General features: G+C 32.6%; 1 protein-coding gene across 7 annotated transcripts in view; it reads right to left on the bottom strand.

Annotated features, from left to right (window-relative positions):
* Positions 1–21,984, bottom strand: part of TRAPPC12 (trafficking protein particle complex 12) — a 143,051-nt gene that overhangs the window by 96,403 nt on the left and 24,664 nt on the right. For 6 of the 7 annotated variants that reach the window (XR_004231853.1, XM_031951171.1, XM_023494655.2 and 3 more), the window contains 2 exons: positions 17,457–18,698; positions 11,950–12,066 (listed from right to left, as the gene is read on the bottom strand). Coding sequence is in view for 6 of the 7 variants with exons in the window: in XM_031951171.1 (XP_031807031.1) it covers positions 11,950–12,066; positions 17,457–18,698 (1,359 nt within the window). In the remaining variant the exon portion in view is untranslated. Of the gene's footprint in view, positions 1–11,949; positions 12,067–17,456; positions 18,699–19,071; positions 19,163–21,984 lie in introns of those variants that run through there. The other variant, XM_023494658.2, reaches the window with a different exon arrangement.

The raw sequence follows: 21,984 nt of genomic DNA, 5'->3' as shown, positions 1-21,984 counted from the left end.
AGTCTCCAGTATTTTGCTGAGCTTCAGTTCTACATCAACTGCCTACCAACCATTTCTATCTGGATGTGTCATAGGTACTTCAAGCTCAATACATCCATAATAGAACCCATTATCTTTCCCAAGCATGAAATGTTCTCCCTTCTCACCTCTGTCTCTTGACTTCGCTCAAGACTCAGATTAAATCTCTCAGATTAAACAAGAAGTACCTGTATTTCCCCCCCACTCACCACTGCTAGTACCTTTTCTCTGAGATTGCCTCCTATTTTACACACACACACACACACACACACACCCTACCTATTGTGTGTATATAGTTGTCTGCATGTTTTCCACTTGATTCTGAGCATCTTGAGGTCAGATACCATGTTTTGGGTCTGTCTTTGTAAATGCCCAGGATTGAGCATATACATTAGCCTTTCTGTTCATCCTGAAGCCAAACTTTCACATTTTACTTCCCACAAATGAGCTCTTAGCAAAACAGGGACCATGTGATTTTCTTATTCAAGTTAGCTTTATTGGCCTTAAGAATAAAATATAAACTCTCTCTGCTTAGCAATATTGATTGGAAGGGCTTTGGGAAGCCAGGTATATTAATTATTATTGGCAGAGTTGTGAACTAATCCATTCAGGAGGCTGTATGCTCTTTAAGGGTACAAATGATTTTTTTTTTTTGGTCTTTATATACCAAGAAAATACCATACTTGAACACAGTGGGCATTTACTAAATTCTTGTTCAGCTCTCAGAAAATTCAACTTATATATTTTACAAACTTCAAGGGCAAGCTTATTTGGGTAAAGAAACACACAACTAGAAAAAAAGTGGTCATTGCTTTTTCTATGTTTTGATAAGTATATTATATCAACTTTTAGAAATATTGCTAATACACACAAATATAAAAAACTATTATTCCTTAGCATTTTGGAAATATGAGGTGCTTTATAAAAGATTAATACTAATAAAATAGATTCTAAAAGTTCTAGTTCTTAGCTTTTACATGCTAAATGTATTTAGATCTGATACCAAATCATCATGCTATTAAAAACAAAGCAGGAAACTACCATCTTAATTATTCATTTTTATTAAATGTGAAACCTAAAAAGAAATTTGTGATTTGTCTTCCCCTATTGTAGTGTCCCATAATATTTTATTTTTTCACAGATACTAGAACACAAAATATTTACTTGCATAATTGCCATTGTTGACTAAATGTGCCAGTGTTAAGCTATGCAATTTCCCATCTGATTAATATTGATTAGACTATAGTTGGAATGTAGTCTTTTAAAACTAAATTTATATTTTAAACTAGCCTAATTCTCAGAAACAACTTGAGTCATTGAATTGGAGAGTAGTCATAAACTTTAGATCTGGCAGAAAACTCAAAGACCTTGTCATTTTCTAACATTCTCATTTTAGAGATGAGAAAACTGAGGCTAAATGAGGTGACTCGTTTAGGTGGGGGCTGAGACTATAATAAAGTCTCTTGCTTTTTTTTTTTTATTCTAAGATTCATTCTACTATAATATTTCTTTCCTGGGGCAAATATCTTCATTTGCAAATTCTAACACCAAAGGGGTTAAATATGGACCTATAATTCCTTTTTCTTTACCTGGACAATCTACTGGAAAACATGCTCAGCAGACAAAATAGCAAAGGCTGCTAAGTAAATGTGCTTTCTTTTGCATCATTACACACAATAGTAAAGAATGCAAATATTTTAAAAGTATTTCAGTAAAGTACTTTAATAAGTTTTTATTTCTATAGCAGTTTCCTATCTGTCCATTTGAGTCCCTCAAATTTCCCTCTTATAACAGTTTTAAGTTAGAAGGTATAGGTGAAATAAATTTAAGAGCCTTATTATGATCCACTTGAAAAAATCATAAAGAAGCTAAATTCTTTAAGCTCCAGTCACCATTTATAAGTAGGTTAGCAAGAAAACAAGAATTCTTTTGAATTGGAAATACTTATATGATTTGCTGTAGAAATCATGACAAAATTAAAATTAATTAAAACCCTTCTAATTCACATCAACAAACAACCTAGTCAATGCTAGACAAGGAAATACGGTCTCCAATTAAGAAAATGATCAGATTGACTAAAAAGACAGGAAAACATAATGATAAATGTTGAAGGAGATGTGGGCAAACTGGGACACTAATACTTTGTTGATGGAGTTGTGAATTGATCCAACCATTCTGGAGAGACATTTGACTATGTCCAAAAGGCTATCAAAATGTGCATACCCTTCAATCCAGCAGTATTTCTATTGGGCTTGTATTCCAAAGAGATCATAAAAAAGGGAAAATGATTTGCATGTGCGAAAATGTTTATGGCAGCCCTTTTTGTAGTAGCAAGGAAATGGAAATTGAAAGGATGTCCATCAGTTGGGGAATGGCTGAGTAAGTTATAGTATATGGATTCTATAATATAGAATATTATCGTTCTATAAGAAATGATCAACAAGATGATTTCAGAAAGGACTACTGAGATTTACATTGAACTCATGCTAAGTGAAGTTAGCAGAGCCAAGAGTACATCGTACAGAGCCACAAGATTTATGCCAAGTTCAACTGTGAGACTGGTTTTTTTCCACAATGAAATGATTCAGACCAATTCCACAGACTTGTGATCAAGAGAGTCTCTGTTTCCAGAGAAAGGACTATGGGGACTGAAAATGAATCACAAATTATTTTCATCTTTTTGTTGTTGTTTGCTTGTTTTTTTTTTTTTTTCTCATTTCCCCCCCTTTTTGATCTGATATTTCTTATGCAGTATGATAAATGTGGAAATATACCATTCTGGAGAGTAGTTTGGAACTATGCTCAAAAAGTTATCAAACTGTGCATACCCTTTGATCCAGCAGTGTTACTACTGGGCTTATATCCCAAAGAGATCATAAAGAAGGGAAAGGGACCTGTATGTGCATGAATGTTTGTGGCAGCCCTCTTTGTAGTGGCTAGAAACTGGAAACTGAGTGGATGCCCATCAGTTGGAGAATGGCTGAATAAATTGTGGTATATGAATATTATGGAATATTATTGTTCTGTAAGAAATGACCAACAGGATGATTTCAGAAAGGCCTGGAGAGACTTACACGAACTGATGCTGAGTGAAATGAGCAGGACCAGGAGATCATTATATACTTCAACAACAATACTATATGATGACTAGTTCTCATGGACCTGGCCATCCTCAGCAATGAGATCAACCAAATCATTTCCAATGGAGCAGTAATGAACTGAACCAGCTACGCCCAGAGAAAGAACTCTGGGAGATGACTAAAAACCATTACATTGAATTCTCAATCCCTATATTTATGCCCACCTGCATTTTTGATTTCCTTCACAAGCTAATTGTACAATATTTCAGAGTCTAATTCTTTTTGTACAGCAAAATAACGGTTTGGTCATGTATACTTATTGTGTATCTAATTTATATTTTAAATATTTAACATCTACTGGTCATCCTGCCATCTGGGGGAGTGGGTGGGGGGTAAGAGGTGAAAAATTGGAACAAGAGGTTTGGCAATTGTTAATGCTGTAAAGTTACTCATACATATAACCTGTAAATAAAAGGCTATTAAATAAAAAAAAAAAAAAAGATAAATGTGGAAATATGTTTAGGAGAACTGCACATATTTATCCTATACTGGATTACTTGCTACCTAGGGGAAGGGGAGAGGAAGAAAAATCTGGAACAAAAAGGTTTTGCAAGGGTGAATATTGAAGGCTATCTTTTCATGTATTTTGAAAAATAGACAGCTATTATTTTAAAAATGATTAGAGTATCAGTATCTGTTTTTGTAACTGGTATTTTGTATATGTCAAAGGGAAAATACTGATTCCCAGAAGGCATTAACAATGGGAAAAAACAATTTAAACGTGTGTCTCTCTCAAATATAACAAACTTGAAAAAGCAATGGTTCCAATTACATTGACAAAACCAATGTTAAATTTGCTTGTAACAACTGAAAACAAAAAAACATGAAAAAGATACATATCTATCTTTCTTCTTTCCTTATTTCTTTTCTACCTATCTACTTACTACCTAATATCTACCTACCTATCTAACTACTGCTCAGGACATAATAATTCAAACTAAAGCATTCTGAAAGAATAGAGTTTGTTTCAGATCACAAAATAAGAAGTACGAAAGTTTCCTTCTAGAGAGAGAATAAAAATATAAAAAATAAAATCAATCAATCATAATATCTAAAAAGGGCTTTAGTGTGGAGATAGCATTCCAAATGCTTATAGTCAATGATAAAGGAAGATCATTGTATTTTATCACTGTCCTATTGACATTTTAGGAAATTAAATGATATGGATTGGATTACATCTAAAGGAAATACTAAAAGCAAAAAGTAACATTAGGTTTGTGATTTATGATTAAATAAAACATAAATTTAAAAAAGGGGGACAAGTTTATCAAAGTCCTTTTCACTCTGTCATGATTATATAATACATAATTGACAAAATTCACAAGTCATTGTTGACGAACGCTTAGAGTATCCAAAAAATAGGCATTTAATACAGATAAAAAGAAAAGTATTCATTGTGTTTATCAAAGTCAATATATCTACTTCTTCATCAAAAGAAATCATAGGAAATCTATGTTCCCATTTACTACCCATTTTCACAATAGTCTTTGAAAAGCCTTCATATAAATTCCAAGAGATGATTAATTCATTTCTTAGGAAAGCCTATTGTTATTGCACTTTGTCAAAGGAGTTAATATTTTGCACTTCTGAGGTGAAATTTTTAATGAGTTCAAGTATTATATACCTATTTACACCCCTATAATGATTACACTTTTGACTGGTATTTTAAAATTCAGTAACAGTTTATAGTATTTATTCAAAGGTTAGTGTTCACCATCTAATGATCTCATTTGCAATATTAAGTGGAAGTGAAGTTTGAATGAAACAACTCAGATGCAACAGTACTCTAAAACTTTATATTGTTCTTCTTGAAATGCTATCTGAAACCCATATCATTTATTGAAGTCGGTTTTTATAATCAGTATTTATAAGGTATTTATATACCTTAAATTAAATTAAATTAAATTAAAGTATTTATATATATTATAATTATAATATTTATAATATATATTTATAATTACTTAGTAATTTCTATTTCTAGTCACTGAATCAAGAAACATTTGAGTATAAACTTTTGGTTAAATTATCAATATAATTTCTATTGATTTTAATTGGGAATAATATTCAAAGAAGTGCTAGAATTGTTCTTTTAGGGTCTGGTTTTCTTTATATGGCTTTCTCTGGACTTCCTATCTGGACTACAGGCAACTCTAAGAACATCATCTTTTCAGAGGTGAATTTTTGAGGCAATGCCTCTATGGAATCTTGGTTTCCTCACCTGTAAAATATTAAAAATTCTACTTCACAGGACTGTTTGTCAGAAGCAAATGAGATAGTATACAAAATGTTTTGTAAACTTTAAAATGTTATATAAATGCTATTAAAAATATGATTTTACTTTAAAAAATTTTGAATAGAAGTACTTAAAAAATGAGAGCAAATACAAAACTGAAGAATACTTTTTCATTTACTTTATTTTTTCATTTTTTCCCCTTTTGATACTTATTTCACAACTGTGACTAATATGGAAATATATTTCTCATGATAGCACAAGTATAACCTATGTCGAATTGCTTACTAGTTTAGGAAGTGAATAGGGGAGGAAGAGAAAAAAATTTTGAACTCAAAATCTCAAAAATGAAGGCTAAAATTAGGAAAAAAAAAAAAAAAGAATATAAGTTCCTTGAAGCAAAAACTGTCTTGCTTCATCTCAGTATTTAAACATAACACTAGGCACACACACAGTAGGAATTAATAAATGCTCCTTCCTTTCTTCCTTAATTTTTTGTAAGGCAAAATTAAGTAACTTTCCTGAGGTCCCATAGCTAGTTAAATGTCAAGAATCTGAGACAAGATTTGAATGCCAAGTCCTACAGATTCCAGAGGAGGGGCTCTCTATCCACTGCATTACCTAGCTGCCCTCATTCATTCTCACTTGTAGTTTTTAGTTTTAAAATCAATGTTAGTTGTAAAAAAAGATATTGTCCTAAAGGTCATTTGAAAAATATTAAAATGCAAATTATAACAATGACTGAAATATTTGCTTTCTATGTATGTATGTATGTGTGTGTACGTGTATGTGTGTGTGTGTTTCCCCTGGGATCCCTTTCTAAATAGGGCAGTATGCAGCTCTAAACTATAATTCCTTGACCTTGAATAAATGCCTAATTTTCTTTATTTGTCACCAGGTAGGTCTGAATTTTTCTAGGATGATAGTATCAAAATCCTAATTGGAAAAGGAAAAGTAGAACATCAAACTCCTATTGTCTTTCCTCTAAATACATATGGCACACATGCTTAATGAATGCCTTTTTTTTTTTCTTGGATGAAGCAATAGGGGTTAAGTTATTTGCCCAGGATCACACATCTATTAAGTGTTAAGTATTTGAAGCTGGATTGAACTGGATTTAAGTCCTCCTGACTTCAAGACGGATGTTCTATCCACTGCACCACCTATCTGTCCTTAAAGTATGCTTTTCATTCATATATATCATCTTGTTAATGAGAATTTTTTTTTTTTTTTTTTTTTTTTTTTTTTTTGTGGAAAGGAAGCAGGGAAGAACAGAAAAACAAATAGAAGGGAAGGAGAGAATGAAAAAGAAGTAAATAATTGTTTCTTCTACGAATAGTGAAAGTCATGTCTTACAGAAAGAGGAAATAAAAAACTGAGACCACAAGTCTGAGTTCATTAGTTAAAGAATAACTCTCCGGGGCTTCTTCATATCTTACTGCAGCTCAAGGGAAAAAGCTGTGGAAAGAAACCTGGAGGAAGACTCAAATGAACAAAACCCTTGTCTCAGAAGGTCCATATGACTAAAATCTTGGGCTTCTCTTAACTGTAACTAATATTTTTAGCAATCCTTTGAGATCTAAGGAAGGGTCTTATTCATGTAAGGTATCTCTGGGATTCTCTTTGCTCATGGTTCTGCTAAGTTTCAAAAATAGGATTCTCTTTTTAGCTGAAACTTTTGTTTACTTTAACACCTTTAATGCTAATTTTGTATGTAACTGTTGCATTCAGATTTTTATTTTTAGAGATGCCTAAAAGTAAGTACATTTTCCATGCATTTAAAAAAATTTAATATTCTATATATATATTTATGTATATGTATATAAGTATCTGTGTGGTACATACAAGATATATATATATAAAAAATTAAGAGGAAAATCTAACAAAAATAACCCTCAAAATAGTAAAGTTTATTCTCCATAACGATTGAAAAAAAAAAAAGATTGGAACAAAAAAACAACCTTGGATCAGAATAAAAAAAGATGAAGACAATTTTTAAAAGGATTCCTAATTACTATTATTTCCTATTCAGTTAATTCTAAGTAACTAAGTTTTAGGTGTCAACAGCAAAAATTTTTATTTTGGGCACATCTGGAGATGAAAACGTGTGTGTGTGTGTGTTTGAGTTTCCAAATTTCAAATTTAGGCACTATTACAAGAGCATACTGTCTTATCTATCAACAAAGAAGATTGCTAGGAAAAGTAATTTTTTTTTATAAAAATGACCTCAAATTCTTATGTGGTATTATAAAGTAAATCATTATTATTTACCTTTTTTTTTTTTTTTGCTGAGGCAATTGGGACTTGCCCAGGGTAATACAGCCAGGGAGTGTTAAGTGTCTGAAACCAGATTGGAATTCAGGTCCTCCTGTCTTCAGGACTGGTGCTCTATCCACTATATCAACTAGCTGCTCCATCATTTGCTTTTATAATAAGGTAAGTGAATCACTAAACTCAAACAATTTAAAATTTTACATTCTCAGACTCTTACTGTTGACTAAATCAATGGGGTTGAATCTCCCATTTAGGACTCAGAAAAGTAGAAGCATATAGAAAACCACTAACACAATGAGGAAAAACAACTCCTTACTGACAAGTGAGATATATTTCAAGTCATTTATGTACACAAAAATATAACTCATACATAGGCTTAGAATGGGGACTAAATTCAACATACTTAGTGTTCATCTTTCTATTAATGCTTCTCAAAATGTTCTCAAAGGTATGTGGAGAGACAAAAACTGGGAAAAAGAAAGCATAGGGATCAGTGATGAGATGGGTTTTATGATGAAAGATAGGAGGAGCTACTTCTAAAATAAAACAGAAAAGTTTTGCAGTTGTCACAACTATTAGAGAGAAGAGATAAAATTCACTAAATTTAGAACACAAAAAGAGAAAAACAGATGCAAAATCAACAGGGAAAGATTTTGAGTTCTAGTCATATGTGAAGGGTTATCCTTGGCTGAAAATTCCTGAAAATTATTCAACCTATGTTTACATTACCTTGAAAGGGTCTTGTAAATTAAGATCAACAATGATCACCAGGTTCTCTGGGCAGTCAACTCACTTAAGCAGATGGACCATTGACTACATTCTAAAACCTGGAAAGTGACCAAGTAATCTTCCAAAGGTAGCTCAGAGGTCACAAAACTATAACTAAATGAGGATATTTTTAGGTTTAAGTGTTGAAAGTATTCAACTTAGTACTTGTATCCATTCCTAGTACTAAATCTCTAATGTGGAAGAAGAAAAGGATGAGAAATCTCATAGTCTTATCAGGGACTTTACTGTGAATCATTTGTGCAAAGAAAAAAACTGATTCCCACAATGTCATTACTAATAATAAAACCAGACTAAACTAACATTAAGGAAAAAAATCTGTGAGAATACTGAGTAAACTATGTTTAACCCCATGAGCTCTTAATGCTCCTGCGACCAAAGTTCTATTTAAATCAAATACAAAATCGAATAAAAAAGTAAGCCTTGATATTAAGTTAAATCTTTTATTAACTCAATTAATCACAGTCAAGTACTGTGCTGGGTACTAGGGATACAAATACAACAAATAAACAATTCCTATACTCAAGGCACTTATATTCTAATTGAGGAGACAAGGACAGGTATGTATATATGGGATAAGTAGAATGAGAATGAATACAAATATATACAAGTAGTTAAATACAGGAAAAATATAGGCTAGAGCTTGAGAAAGAAGACACAGCAGTTAAGAGGATTGTGTAAAGGTTTCATAGAATCCTATGAATATGCTGCCTGTAGAAGGCACAGGAGAGGAGGGAATATGTTTTAGGTGGGGATTTAGCCCATGTAAAAGCAAAGTAAAAAGAGCTAGAATGTTGTCCATGAAGAACACAGAGAAAATCAGCAGTACATATTGCACTCTATGTAGGAAGGGGAATAATGTACAATGAGGTTGGAATGATAAAACTGGAATATGGTTGTGATAGTTTGTGATATCAGATCATTTGGAATCTAATTCTCAAACATTAAAGAGGGAAGAAAATGACAAATAAGTACAAAAGTATTTAGAGTGAGAGAAGCTAAATAGTACAATGACTGGAGTCAGGAGGACCTGAATTCAAATCTTGTCTCACACACTTAGTAGCTGTTTGTCCCTGTGAGTCACTCAAACCCTGGTTTGCCACAAGTTCCTCACCTGTCAAATAATCTGGAGAAGGAAAAGATCAACAATTCAGTATCTCTGCCAAGAAAACTCCAAAAAGGGGTTACAAAGAATCAAGCACAACTGAAAATGACTAAACCACCACAAAATTTATATCAGTTCTCTGTGTTATAGCAAACAACTGGAAGCTAAGGGAATCAGTTAGAAAATGGCTAAACAAGCCATACGAAAAGATGCTCCAAGTCATTATTAATCAGAGAAATGCAAATTAAGACAACTCTGAGATACCACTACACACCTGTCAAATTGGCCAGAATGACAGGGAAAGATAATGCGGAATGTTGGAGGGGATGTGGGAAAACAGGGACACTGATACATCATTGATGGAATTGTGAATACATCCAGCCATTTTGGAGAGCAATTTGGAACTATGCTCAAAAAGTTATCAAACTGTGCATACCCTTTGATCCAGCAGCGTTCCTACTGGGCTTATATCCCGAATGTTTGTGTCCGCTGGCATTTTTTATTTCCTTCACAGGTTAATTGTACACTATTTCAGTCTGATCCCTTTTGTACAACAAAATAATGGTTTGGACATGTATACTTATTTTGTATTTAATTTATACTTTAACATATTTAGCATGTATTGGTCATCCTGCCATCTAGGGGAGGGAGTGGGGGGGAAAGAGGGGAAAAATTGCAACAAAAGGTTTGGCAATTGTCAATGCTGTAAAATTACCCATGCATATAACTTGTAAAAAGAAAAAAAAAAAAGAAAAAGAAAATGGCTAAACATATTATGTAATATTACTATCCTAAGAAATGACAAAAGGGCTCGAGAAAAACCTGGCAAGATTTGTATGAACTGACCCAAAATGAAGAGAACTATTTAAATAATCACAACTTTATAAAGACAAACAATTCTGAAAGACTTAATTCTGAAAATACAATGATCAACCCATGATTCCAAAGTTTTAATAATGAAGCATGCTGTTTTCTGAGAAGTGATAGACTCAAGCTACAGTACAACACATAAATTCTAAGACATAACTGATATGAGAAAATGAGTATAATATTTATAACAAAGGTTTATTTTTTCCTTTTCTCAAACTAAGGGCTGTGAATGGAAGGGAAAGAGGAGTTAGGAATAGGATTACAAACAAAACAAAACAAAACAAAAGAATCACTAAGAAAAAACCTCTCCTCAAAAATAAACCATATTTGGATTCTTTGTCCAAATTCAGTTTGATTATTTGGCAAAAAAACACTGGGATAGATATTAAAAGACATAAACAAATTACATCTACTACCAGTTTGATTCATACTGGCCCAAAAATGAGAGCTAAAAAAAATAGCCAAAATAAAGGGTGTGTTTTAAGAGTTTGGGTTCAGGTAACTCCAATTTCTATCATAGAGACATACAGAATACTTAATTTGTTTCAAGAATGTAGCATACTTTCATATATTCTACCCAAAGAGACATATCTTTTATCAATGTAAAGCTGGTACTGATATAAATGTATAGACCCTTTCTTACAAAAAAAAATTGTATCCTACATATTCACAGGTAGGCAAGAACCAATTTAGTTCAAATTCATAACTTTAAATTAAGGAAAGAAAAAATATAGCAGTTTTAATATTTGAGTCTTTTCCAACAAGTTAAAAAAATCTGGATTACTTAAGAATGTACCTTGTTCAGAGAGAGAGAGTGTGGGATAGCAGAGAACCAGCCTCATTGCTAGGAAAACTTGGGTTCTCAAGTCCCACCTTTGAAATATTGGCTCTGTGACCCTGGGAAAGTAATTTAATCTCTTTGTAATCTAGGTAATTCTTTAAGACTATAAATTGTTGAAAAGCTGGCTACCTCCATTGATAGGAGGAAATACTAATGAAATCATAAGTGTACTTCCTATCCTCTCTATCTTCTATGATCAAATATTTAGTGTTTTCTATTCAATAATCTAGTAAATCAAGAGAAGTTATCTATAAAATATTTTCTTTCTCCCCAAATTTTATCTTTTTTGATACATTACAATAAACTAATCATCACAAACAATACTGATGGTCAAATATACATCAATACCAAATATTTTATTTCATTCAAGATAATTTCAATCAATAAAAAGTTTATTAAATGCTACATGCTAAATTCTTTGTTAAAGTACTAAAGATACAAAGAAAAGTGAAAATAGCCCCTGCCCTCAAAAAGCATAATCTAACATGGAGAAGCACAACATGTAAATAATTTGGGTTAATATCAATTTGTACATACCTTTGTCACTTTATTCAACAAAGCATAGTTAATCTGTCTTATTCCATTATCTGGACAGTTTTGAATAACTCAAGTGGTTTCAAAAATATTGTGGGGCAAGATATCACAAAATAATGATATGCAGTATTTCAAACACTGCGTTACTTACAATTAGCTGTTTCAATCCAACAAAAGATTGTTCTACTGAGTTAGCATTCAAAACTTGTCTCTTTGCTGCAGCTTGTTCACCGAGGAAACGAAGCATCAAATCTTTAACTGCATCTCCCTAAAACATCCATAAGAAAAAATATGTAATATAGGAAAATGTCAATCTAACTCAACTAACTTAAACCTTCAATAAATAAAAAATGTGACTTCCTCCCATTCAAAAATTTTATTTGGGGGGAGGTGATGTAGGAGAAGATAGAAAATGAAATTAAACAGAATTCTTATTAAACTGAATTTTCCTTGAGTGATGGTAAGGGGTCTATATAGTACTTTGAGGAAAAAAGGCATGTTATAAAAACACAAAGTACCTGAAATTCTTTCCAAAAAACACCTTCCTCAGTAAGCCCATGATTCAAGTACCTATTCAGCTTAATTTCCTATACCTTATTTCTATATCTGTTTTGTGGAAAAATCATTTATGTTCCCAAGGCACTGAAACATCCAAAGGATCATTCAAACACATTCACTATGCTGTAGGCAAGGGCAAGTGAATAAAAATATTTTAAAAACAAAATTTGAAACTAAAAATATTCTCCAAGTTAACTGAAAATTCAATTGTTCTGAACTCATTAATTCCTCAATGGGATAGTCCCATGAATAAAATAGTACTAGACATTTAAGACATTTTAAATGGCATAGTATGAAGCACCTTCAAAATAGACCAAAAAAGTCATTTCCCTACCATTAAGTTTTCCCTGGTTCTTTCCAGTTGAAAATTACCTTCCCTTTAGTTGGCTTTGAATAGTATATTACATCTTTCTTATTATATTAACACTGTGCACTATAATTACTATATACTGACTATATTTTTTATTTTTTATTTATTTATGAAATTTTTCATCCTGCATTATAAACTTCATATAGTTAGGGTCAATAGGCATTTAGGGGGTATAGCAGATGGAGTATTCTTTCTGGAGTTCAATTTCAGCCTTAGGTAATTATTAGCTGTGTAACTCTGGGAATTAGGAGATGGCCATTCTAGTGCTGCCAGTAACTAGTTATATAAATTTGAGCAAATTAGTTACTTTCTTTTTCCATTTGATAGAAATAGATCCTGCAATTCCAACTCTGACTCCAAATGTTTTCACTGGCTGAATGCTCTTCTTTCTCATCTATATCTCCTGGCTTCCTTCAGATTTCAGCTTAAATTCTATTTGCTGCAAGAATCCTTTCCCAGCCTTCCTTAATTTCTGAGACTCTCCCCAATTTATCCTCAATTTATATGTCTGTATATATACACACACAAAAATACAGTAGAGTTGTATGGATATTGTTTTTCCCATTAAACTGTGAGCTCCTTGAGAACAAGAATTTTATTTTATTTTTTTGCTTTTGTTATCTCTGTTTTAACATAATGCCTGGAACATATTATTTACTTAAAAATACTAGCTAAATGACTAAGTGCTATGACTTTTAGTTCTCTGAGATAATACTCTTTGTTCCTCAAATACCTTTCACTTACCTTCTAAAGCCTGTAATTGTAACATTTTCATTTTTATTACTTTGTCTTGAGGTTTAGTTTTTTTTTTAATTAAAATGATTGTCTCCCACTCCAAGTTAATACTTTAAGTTCTATCAGTTATTTATACCTGCATGTGAATGAATTGATAAAGAAAGATAGGAGGGACTGAATACTGGAGTACAGGCTGGATTTTTTTTTCCTTTTTGAGACAAGAAGGAGCCTGGACCTATGAGTTCATTATTGTATTGTAGTGTAGAAATGATTTCTACTGATGAAGATGAGTTTCTGTAGTCTGACTTTTGTCTGTGACTATGTAACAAGTATGATTTGAAAGCAGAGTTTCCTGAGTGATTCCAAAGGCCCAGGTTTATATCTATTCATAGACATGCTATTAACCATGATGAGTGACCTTTAGACAATCCACATTTCCTCACATATTTAAAAAAGAGAGAAAGATAGAAACTGAGAGGCTTATGATATAATTATGATAGAATAATATAATAAATGTGGGGTTAAGTGAACTGAAAGGCATGGACTTGATGACCTCTATGGTTTCTTCTGGATCTTATGTTCTGGCAGTCTATCAGACTGCATCACAATAGATAACCAAACTTGGGGGAGAAACAGCAATTTTTTATTTTCTCTAAACGTTGAGATTCCCAGGGATTATGAGGAAACTTATGTAAAGTTCTCAAGAGTAAAGAACAAAAGAATCAGTCTCAGAATAGAGGTGAAGAATAAATGCTACCATCATCTGTACTTTCCATTCCGATGAACATACTGGCAAACCTCAGAGGGGCAGTTCAATGGTAACTAGCTTAGAGTTGTGTAAATAGACATTCACAACTTCATGAAACTTAGATGAAAACTAGGTTTATTACAAGAAAAAACGGACATGCATGTGGAACCCAAAGTATTCACAATCCATACAGTCATTTGCATTTTCAACAAAGGAAGTAGGACAGACAAATCTCCACTTAAAGGGACTTAGCATGGGAGAGCAAAAGTATAGAAAGGGTGGGAAAAGGACAAAAACCCTCCTAAAGAGGAGAAGGAAGGCAATGGCAAAAACTGCATTCTTTTCCCTCAGGAATTGCTAGACTACAAAGATAAATTAGTCAGTTTATCTACAAAGTTCTCAGTTGTATATGCAGTTTCTCAGCATAGTGCAGACTGATTGCTACCTGTCTTGGCTAAGAAGGACACACGGGGAATCTAATTTGGAATGCAAACAACAAATTATGTTGCTAAGAGAAAGGGTGAAGTTCTTTGTCATTGACATTCAGAGCCTCCTGCACACTGGGTCCAGTGTTTTGGAAATAAAGAAATTCAGCAGACCCTTTGACAGTCCTTAATACCTGTCAGGTAAAATCCTAAAATACATTGGTAGTTCCCAATGTATGTGTGGAGTAAGTCTTATTGCATCTCTTCTAGCTCTAAAATGATAGGATTTTTAAAATCAAAATTTGGTTGTTTTTTAAAAATTTGTTCATTTTTCTTTTTTTTTTTTTTTTTTAAAGAAGGCTGATAAGCCATTTCCCCAATTATTTATTTTCAAATGAATATGAATTATTTTCTCCTATCCTCCAGTTCTCTTACTTTTTTTAAAGAGAAGGAAAAAGTAATTCATGCATATTCAGATGAAAATGGATTTGTTTCTCTTTTGTCTGGGAAATATATAAAATTTTCAACTAGTTATCTAAAAACTCTTCTAACTTACTTACATCATCATTAAGGCTATTTAAAAGTAAACAATGTTAAACAGTTCAAGCTTCTGGAGCTTTTAGGAAAAGGGTAAAAATGTCATCAAAAACTACAAAATCTGGAAAGAAAACTCAAAATGTCATATTCAGAAAAATCAAGGCATAACAAACCACTTTTTAAGTTGAAATATTTTTTTCTTGATAGGCTTCACAAAAGTGGAGCCATAGAAACTTATAAAAATTTTTTTATCCAATCTTAAATGTTTAAGCATGTAAACTTCCTGTAATTCAAGGTATCTTAAAATTTCTTTTGTTTTATCTGGGAAAGAAGAAAATGCTTATGCAGGGTGATTTTCTAGTTGCTGGGTCACATACTGCATGAGCAAACATTTGTTAATTTAGCACATTCATTATATGTGAAAAGCTGATATTATTTTGGGAAAAGTTCTCTTAAAAATTTTTATTTACCAGGATGTTTCCCAAGCAACCACTTTGATTTGCAAAAGCAAAAGAAGATGCTATGTTGGGATTCAAAGGAAATAATAATTCAATTCAATTCCCTTATGACTGACCTCTGAGTACAGGAAGGCTAACACATCATAGGTTAATGGGAGACTGATTGAAAATCTTACTTATGCAGGAGTGAGACCATTTGAAAGTAAACAGAGAAGCTGTTAAGGCACAAAAACTGCTGTCACAAAGTGTCTATATATTTTATTCAATAGGAAAGAAGTAGAAACACTTATATTTTCCATCTACCTTGATTTGATAGAGAATTCTAATGTTTGGTTATCTATCCCCTGGCAAAGTTCAGTTCTGCCTTAAATTACAACTAATGTAGGCAAAGAGTAGAAATAACTGACAAGAAATTATAATGGGGTGGGGAAAATACTAATGGAAAGCACAACCATAGCAAAAAGAGATAGTAAAGACTAAAAAAATCATAGCAAGAGAAAAACGAGGGGAAGCACACAATAAGCTCAGCAGCCTTAGAGAAATTGAATGAATGGGCAAACTAAATCACAAACCAAAGCATAATAATTGATAATTCGTAACGATAGCCCCTGTGAAAAAGTTAAATGATGTTTGTTTTAAAGAAAACATTTTGTAAATTACAAAGAGCTATGATATTCAATATATTTTAGAAGGATTTCCATCAAAACTGATTAAAATGAAAAATTTTAGAGATTATAGGACTATGCTTAAGCTACCTAGAAAATTAATTCATTTAGAACATCACATTCCCAGAATATTTTGAATACTTGTGCATTTCTTTGTAGAATAATGAATACTAACAGGACTTGAGAATCTTATCTAACCAATTCAACTGTACATTCAACTGGGTCAGTGATAACAATAATAGATAACAATATAACACTTTAAGTTTTGAAAAATCCTTGAGATATATTATCTCATTTAAGACTGTGCAGCAGTCCTATTAGTACTATGAACCCCATTTTTCAGATGAGGAAGATCAGTCCCAGTAACTGTGACTTGCTCTTCATTCTGCAACTACTAAATGTTGAAACTCCAATTTGAATGCAGATTTCTCCCAAATCAAATTCCATAACTCTTTCTGCAAATGTCTTAGAGACATAAAATGGAAAACTTTCAGAGTACAGCTAGAGTCTCATGGCTCTTAATCTTGGTACAGGAAAATAGCTACTAAGACTATGGGAATTATGATTAAAGGAGTATTTGTCCTTAAATTACCTTGCTATAAACACCAAGGCAATTCACGATGGATGAGCTAGCCAGTATCCTATAAGCAGCTTCAATAAATCTAATTATAATATTCCAGGAAAATAAATTTATCACTCTCAAATGCTCAATTTTCCAAGTTACAAAAATGGCTGTTCATACTTTAAAACCATTTTATATAAATAATTACATGTAAAATAATTTTTTAGTTCAATTTCACAAAGTAATTTAGCTACAGAATACTTTTGGACATGAAAAATACTTATGCAGCCCAGAAATGCTGATCTAAAACAGCTCAGAGACAAAGGGCCTAATCTAAGGCCTCACTGTGGTTTAAAAGTGATATTAGCCATTTGAAAAATATACCAGCAAACCAGATTAATTCTACCATACTAAAGTTTCTGCATATGAACTCTGCAACAGACAGTCTGACTAAGAAGTTGCTAATAAGTTTGAGGAAGTTCATCATCATCATCATTTTTGCCACCAGCAAAAGGAAAATAATCAACACTAATAATTTCAATTTCATTTTGAAAGCATAATCAATTAACTTTCTTCTCCTAATAAACAGTCAAACCTTACCTGAATATTATCAAATTTTAAGCCTGGCATGGTGAGATTTTCTTTGTCAATGAATACTGTGCTATACTGTTGAGTTGCTACAGAAATTAAAACATTTCTTGTTTCCTCACTGGGAAGCCAGGCATCATTTCTTCGATCTATTTCACTCATGTTCAAAGCTGTGGCAAAGGGGTCATCACTCCCTGCAAACACAGCCTGGATCTGTGAGAATGGCTTTGGAGATTGAGAAGTTTCTAGAGATGCTGTGGAAACACCAGATTCTGATCTTTCAATCCCCATGGGGTATGAGGGATCAGCAGAATCAGGAGAACTCTCTCCCAGTGGAGTAGAGAGTGAAGATAGTTTTTCAGGCACTGAAGTGCCTGCATTGGGATTACTGACAGAAATAAAAGTGGAGGTAGTAAATGAATCAAAAAAATCAGAAGCCAAGGAATTAGTATTAACAGTATCTCCAAAGAACTTGCTTAGGCTAGGGCTTGGCTGAACCACCTGTGGTGGGGTTTTGGCAGATGTTTCACTTGCACTGCTAAAACTGGGAGATTTCACCATCTGAGGTTCAAATCCATCATGAAGGAACAACTGAGGCTGAGAATTAGCTTGATTTGATTGGCTGAAAATAGTACACACAGGAATAGGATCATCTTTAGAAGACTGACTAGAAGAGATTTCTGACATCTGTTCCTGTGAATTAGTTTTGTTATCACTTGGAACTGATTGAACTGTCCCTTCATTTTCAAACATGGACTCATCTTTTGTTTCTTCTTGAGTCAGTTCTTCTTTCAAAGATGTTCTGCTGTCACTTGTCATGTCAGAAATGTCTTTAGGTGTATCATCATGATCAGTTTCACTCTCATTACTCAGTGTTACAATCTCTTCTTTATCTAGTACTTGTTCCAAACTATGATCACTTTTGTCTTCTGCAGTCTCCACAATGTCCTGCAAGCAACCAAGTTCACCTGTATCATCTTCACTGTTGTTGGGAGAATCAGAAATAATCACACTTTCCATCATGTGCTCATTAAGCTTATCTATGAAATTATTTGAATCCTCTGAGATAGTTTCATTCTCTTCAGACCCAAATTCATCTCCACCAAGATCAATGGTTTCTTCATGAAAAAGGAGTTGTCCCTGTTCTTCTTCAGTAACATGATGAATTACACTTCTATCTTCCACTTCACTTGGAAGTGATTCTTCCTTTATATTTATATTTTGATCAGAACCTTCCACATGTTCCATTGTACTCTTAAAAAAAAAAAAAAGGAAACGTGAAATTAATATTATGAATTGGGTTTTAAGAGTCAGTATAACTTAAAGCTGAGTAAATAGATTTTTAATCCACAAATATTTAGCACAGAAGTATTTAAAATATCTTTTTAACCAGTAAATATAATTTTGGCAGAGAATTATGATTTCAAGAGATATCAGGGCAATCTGTTATAGGCTTCATACTATTCTCAAAAGTCATCAAAATGTGTAGTCATGACAAAATGTTATATGAACTTAGATTTTACATTTTATTAGATGACTGTCATTGAAGAAAGGTTTTATATTTAATTATATGATTCTTAGGTATAAAAACAACAAATTTATCAACAGATTATTTATTGAAATCTACCTGTAAGATACTTTGTGAGTTGCTGGGGGTGGGAGGGAAGATAAAGATACAGTCCTGAAGGAGTCAGGAGAAAACATGACATCATTAAAAAAATGAAAAGCTAAATAACAACAAATATAACATGTCATACAGCAGTGATAACATTTCAAAGCCTGAAAAGCAAACAATCCTGTAAATTAAGAGATCACATGATTTGGGAAACTTTAAAGGGCAAAGACATAGGATTAGAACTAATATTTGAAAGAAGGGTGGGAAATGTGGGTTTATAAAGCAGGTGAAGGGCTTGCCACATTATAAGAGAAATGGAAAGTAAGAGGTATGAAAAAATGGAATAAAAACCACATCTAAAATAAATACAGACTGGTCTAGCAGGTTTATTAATGGAGTGATAGGAGAGAATAACAGAAAGGAGTATTGCATTTTCAATCACCAAACATTAAGTATATACTAAATTCCAGGCAATGTGCTGGGGATAGAAAGTCAAAAAATGAAACAATCTTACTAAGAATCTTATAATCTACTAGGGAAGACAAAACATACAAATAGAACTTTTTATTAAAATAAATACAAAGGAATTGGGCAGAAGGGTAAAAGCAACTAGAAGGATCAGGAAAATCTTGAAGTACCAGGTGATGTTTGAAGTGAGACTTAAAAGAACTGAGGAATTCTATGAGTTCGTGTGAAGAAGTACATTCTAGGTATTAAGGTCAGACAAAGGAAGGGAAACGGGAGATGTGAGTAATGTGAGCAAAAAACAGTAAGGTCAGTACAGTTAGACTGTGGAATATGGAAAAGAGTAAATATATACCGAGGTTGGAAAGACAGGTTGGGGCTAAGTTGTGAAAGATTTTAAATGCTAAACAGCAGGAGTATTTAATTCTAGAGTCAACTGGGAGCCATTGGAGTTAATTGTATAAAAGAAAGTGACATGGTTAAATTTGTGCTTAAAGAAAACTATTTTAGCAGCTATGTGGAAACCAAATTCAATGTACTGGAATGGGGAGAGACCTGAAGCAGCTATTTAATAGACAAGGCACAAAAAAAGAAAAAAGAATAAGCAAGGGACAGGGAAGGCATCAATTAAGGCAATGGTTATAAGTAGTGTCAAAGTTAAGGGTCATACTATTACCATTCTCGGATCAAAAAAACCTTGTTGACCTTAAGTATCAGTGTTTTCCAAAAGCCCTGTCCTATGACCTTTTCTTTCTTTATATACTTTTTGGAGACATTTTATTAGCTCTCACTTGATTCAATTATTATCTCTTTGCAAACGATTCTCAAAATTAAGATATCTAACCTTACTTTTCCATGAATTCCAGTACCAGGATGATCCACTGACATCTCAAATATAACATTTCCAAAACAGAACTTAGCAACTTCCTTCCTAAAGTTACTTCGCCTCCAGAACTTCTCCATGAAAGAGCTTGAAGGTGCACTCCTCATTCTCTCACTTGCTGAGGATCACAATCCTGGAATTGTCTTTGACCTTTTCTCTCTTGACCTATATGTCCAATCAGTTGCCAAGTCACATTTCTTTTATCTTATAAGTTCTGCTGCTTCTTTTATTGAGGGAGATAGGAATCACCCCCCCCCTTTTATGCATGATTTTAAAAATGAAAAACTAGAGGTCCCTGCTTGACAAGTAGGTTAAAATATTTACTTACTAATGTACTTTTTAATGCATAATTAGGAAATTCTGCATATAGTATCATCATAATATACTTTTAAAAGATTTTAGAACTTGGTTCAATGAAATGATAAACTGAAGCTATGAAGAATAAACATGCCACTTACCTCTTGACAGAGAGAAGATCAATGTAAAATACAGAAAGAGAAATACATTTTCAGTCATGGCTGATGAGGAAATTTGTTTTGCCAGACTATATATTCAAAACTTTTCTTTTTTTCCCCTTTTGCTTTATTATTTTAATTTTCTCAATGAGAAATGATAATAAGAGTGATAGCTTATTTAAAAAAAAAAAAACCCAACCCAAACCAATACGTCAGTGCTTAAAAACATTAAGGAACTTGAATTACAAAAGAAAAAGGTGTTTTTAGACTTCTATGATCTTGTAGTAACAACCAATCTACATGGCTTAAACCAATGTATGAAAAATGATGTCATTTCTGTTGTTCACTAATTACTCAATTTTCATAAACAATAACTATTTAAACAGGTCAGAATTAAGTTGTTTAAATTGAAAGTGTTACCATTTTTAAATTATTTTTCTTCTAGCTTTATGTTAATTTTGATTTTTACTCTAACAAGTTAGTGCTTAAAAATCTTTTCCTATTAAGTTATAATCAATTTGGGGGGGGGGGAGGGCACATGATTTTATTTAGTGATGGTCAAATCCAGAATCTCCCATTTTTTCTCCTCAGAAAAATCATTATGATGTAGAAGCATTAGGCTTTTTAAAAGTTTATTAAATCTTTGGTTTTTCTCATTCTTTAATCTTGAGCCATGCTATTCAATATAATTTTCCCTGTATTCACATCACTCTATTCACCCATTCCCAACTTGGCAGTGAAATCACCAAGAATCAGTAGGCATATTGATTAATTTTTAAGATCTTTTTAGGTTCTTAGAATTTCCCTTACTTTTATTTGGGATATAAGCTTAAGTTACTTTCATGGTGGTCTTTTTACAAATACTCTTCATGAGCACTGAAATGTGGGATGATTTCCATGAAATTATGTCTTTTGCTATGTTTAGACGTATAATAAAGCCAATTCTGCCAACTCCTTTCTTTGCCTCTCCAAAGAATATCCCATGTGCATCCTTTCATTTAGTTAAAATTTCTTTCTTCTGGTTTCATTTATAACAAGTATATTAAAACTGATATGTGGTTTTCTTTAATAATATGTTCAATCAATCACTGGACTAGAAGTTTATAATTTGAGTACCAGCAA

Source organism: Sarcophilus harrisii, chromosome 2 (assembly GCF_902635505.1).
Source record: "Sarcophilus harrisii chromosome 2, mSarHar1.11, whole genome shotgun sequence".
Lineage (NCBI taxonomy): Eukaryota > Metazoa > Chordata > Mammalia > Dasyuromorphia > Dasyuridae > Sarcophilus > Sarcophilus harrisii.
This window is presented reverse-complemented; position numbering and strand designations above follow the sequence as displayed.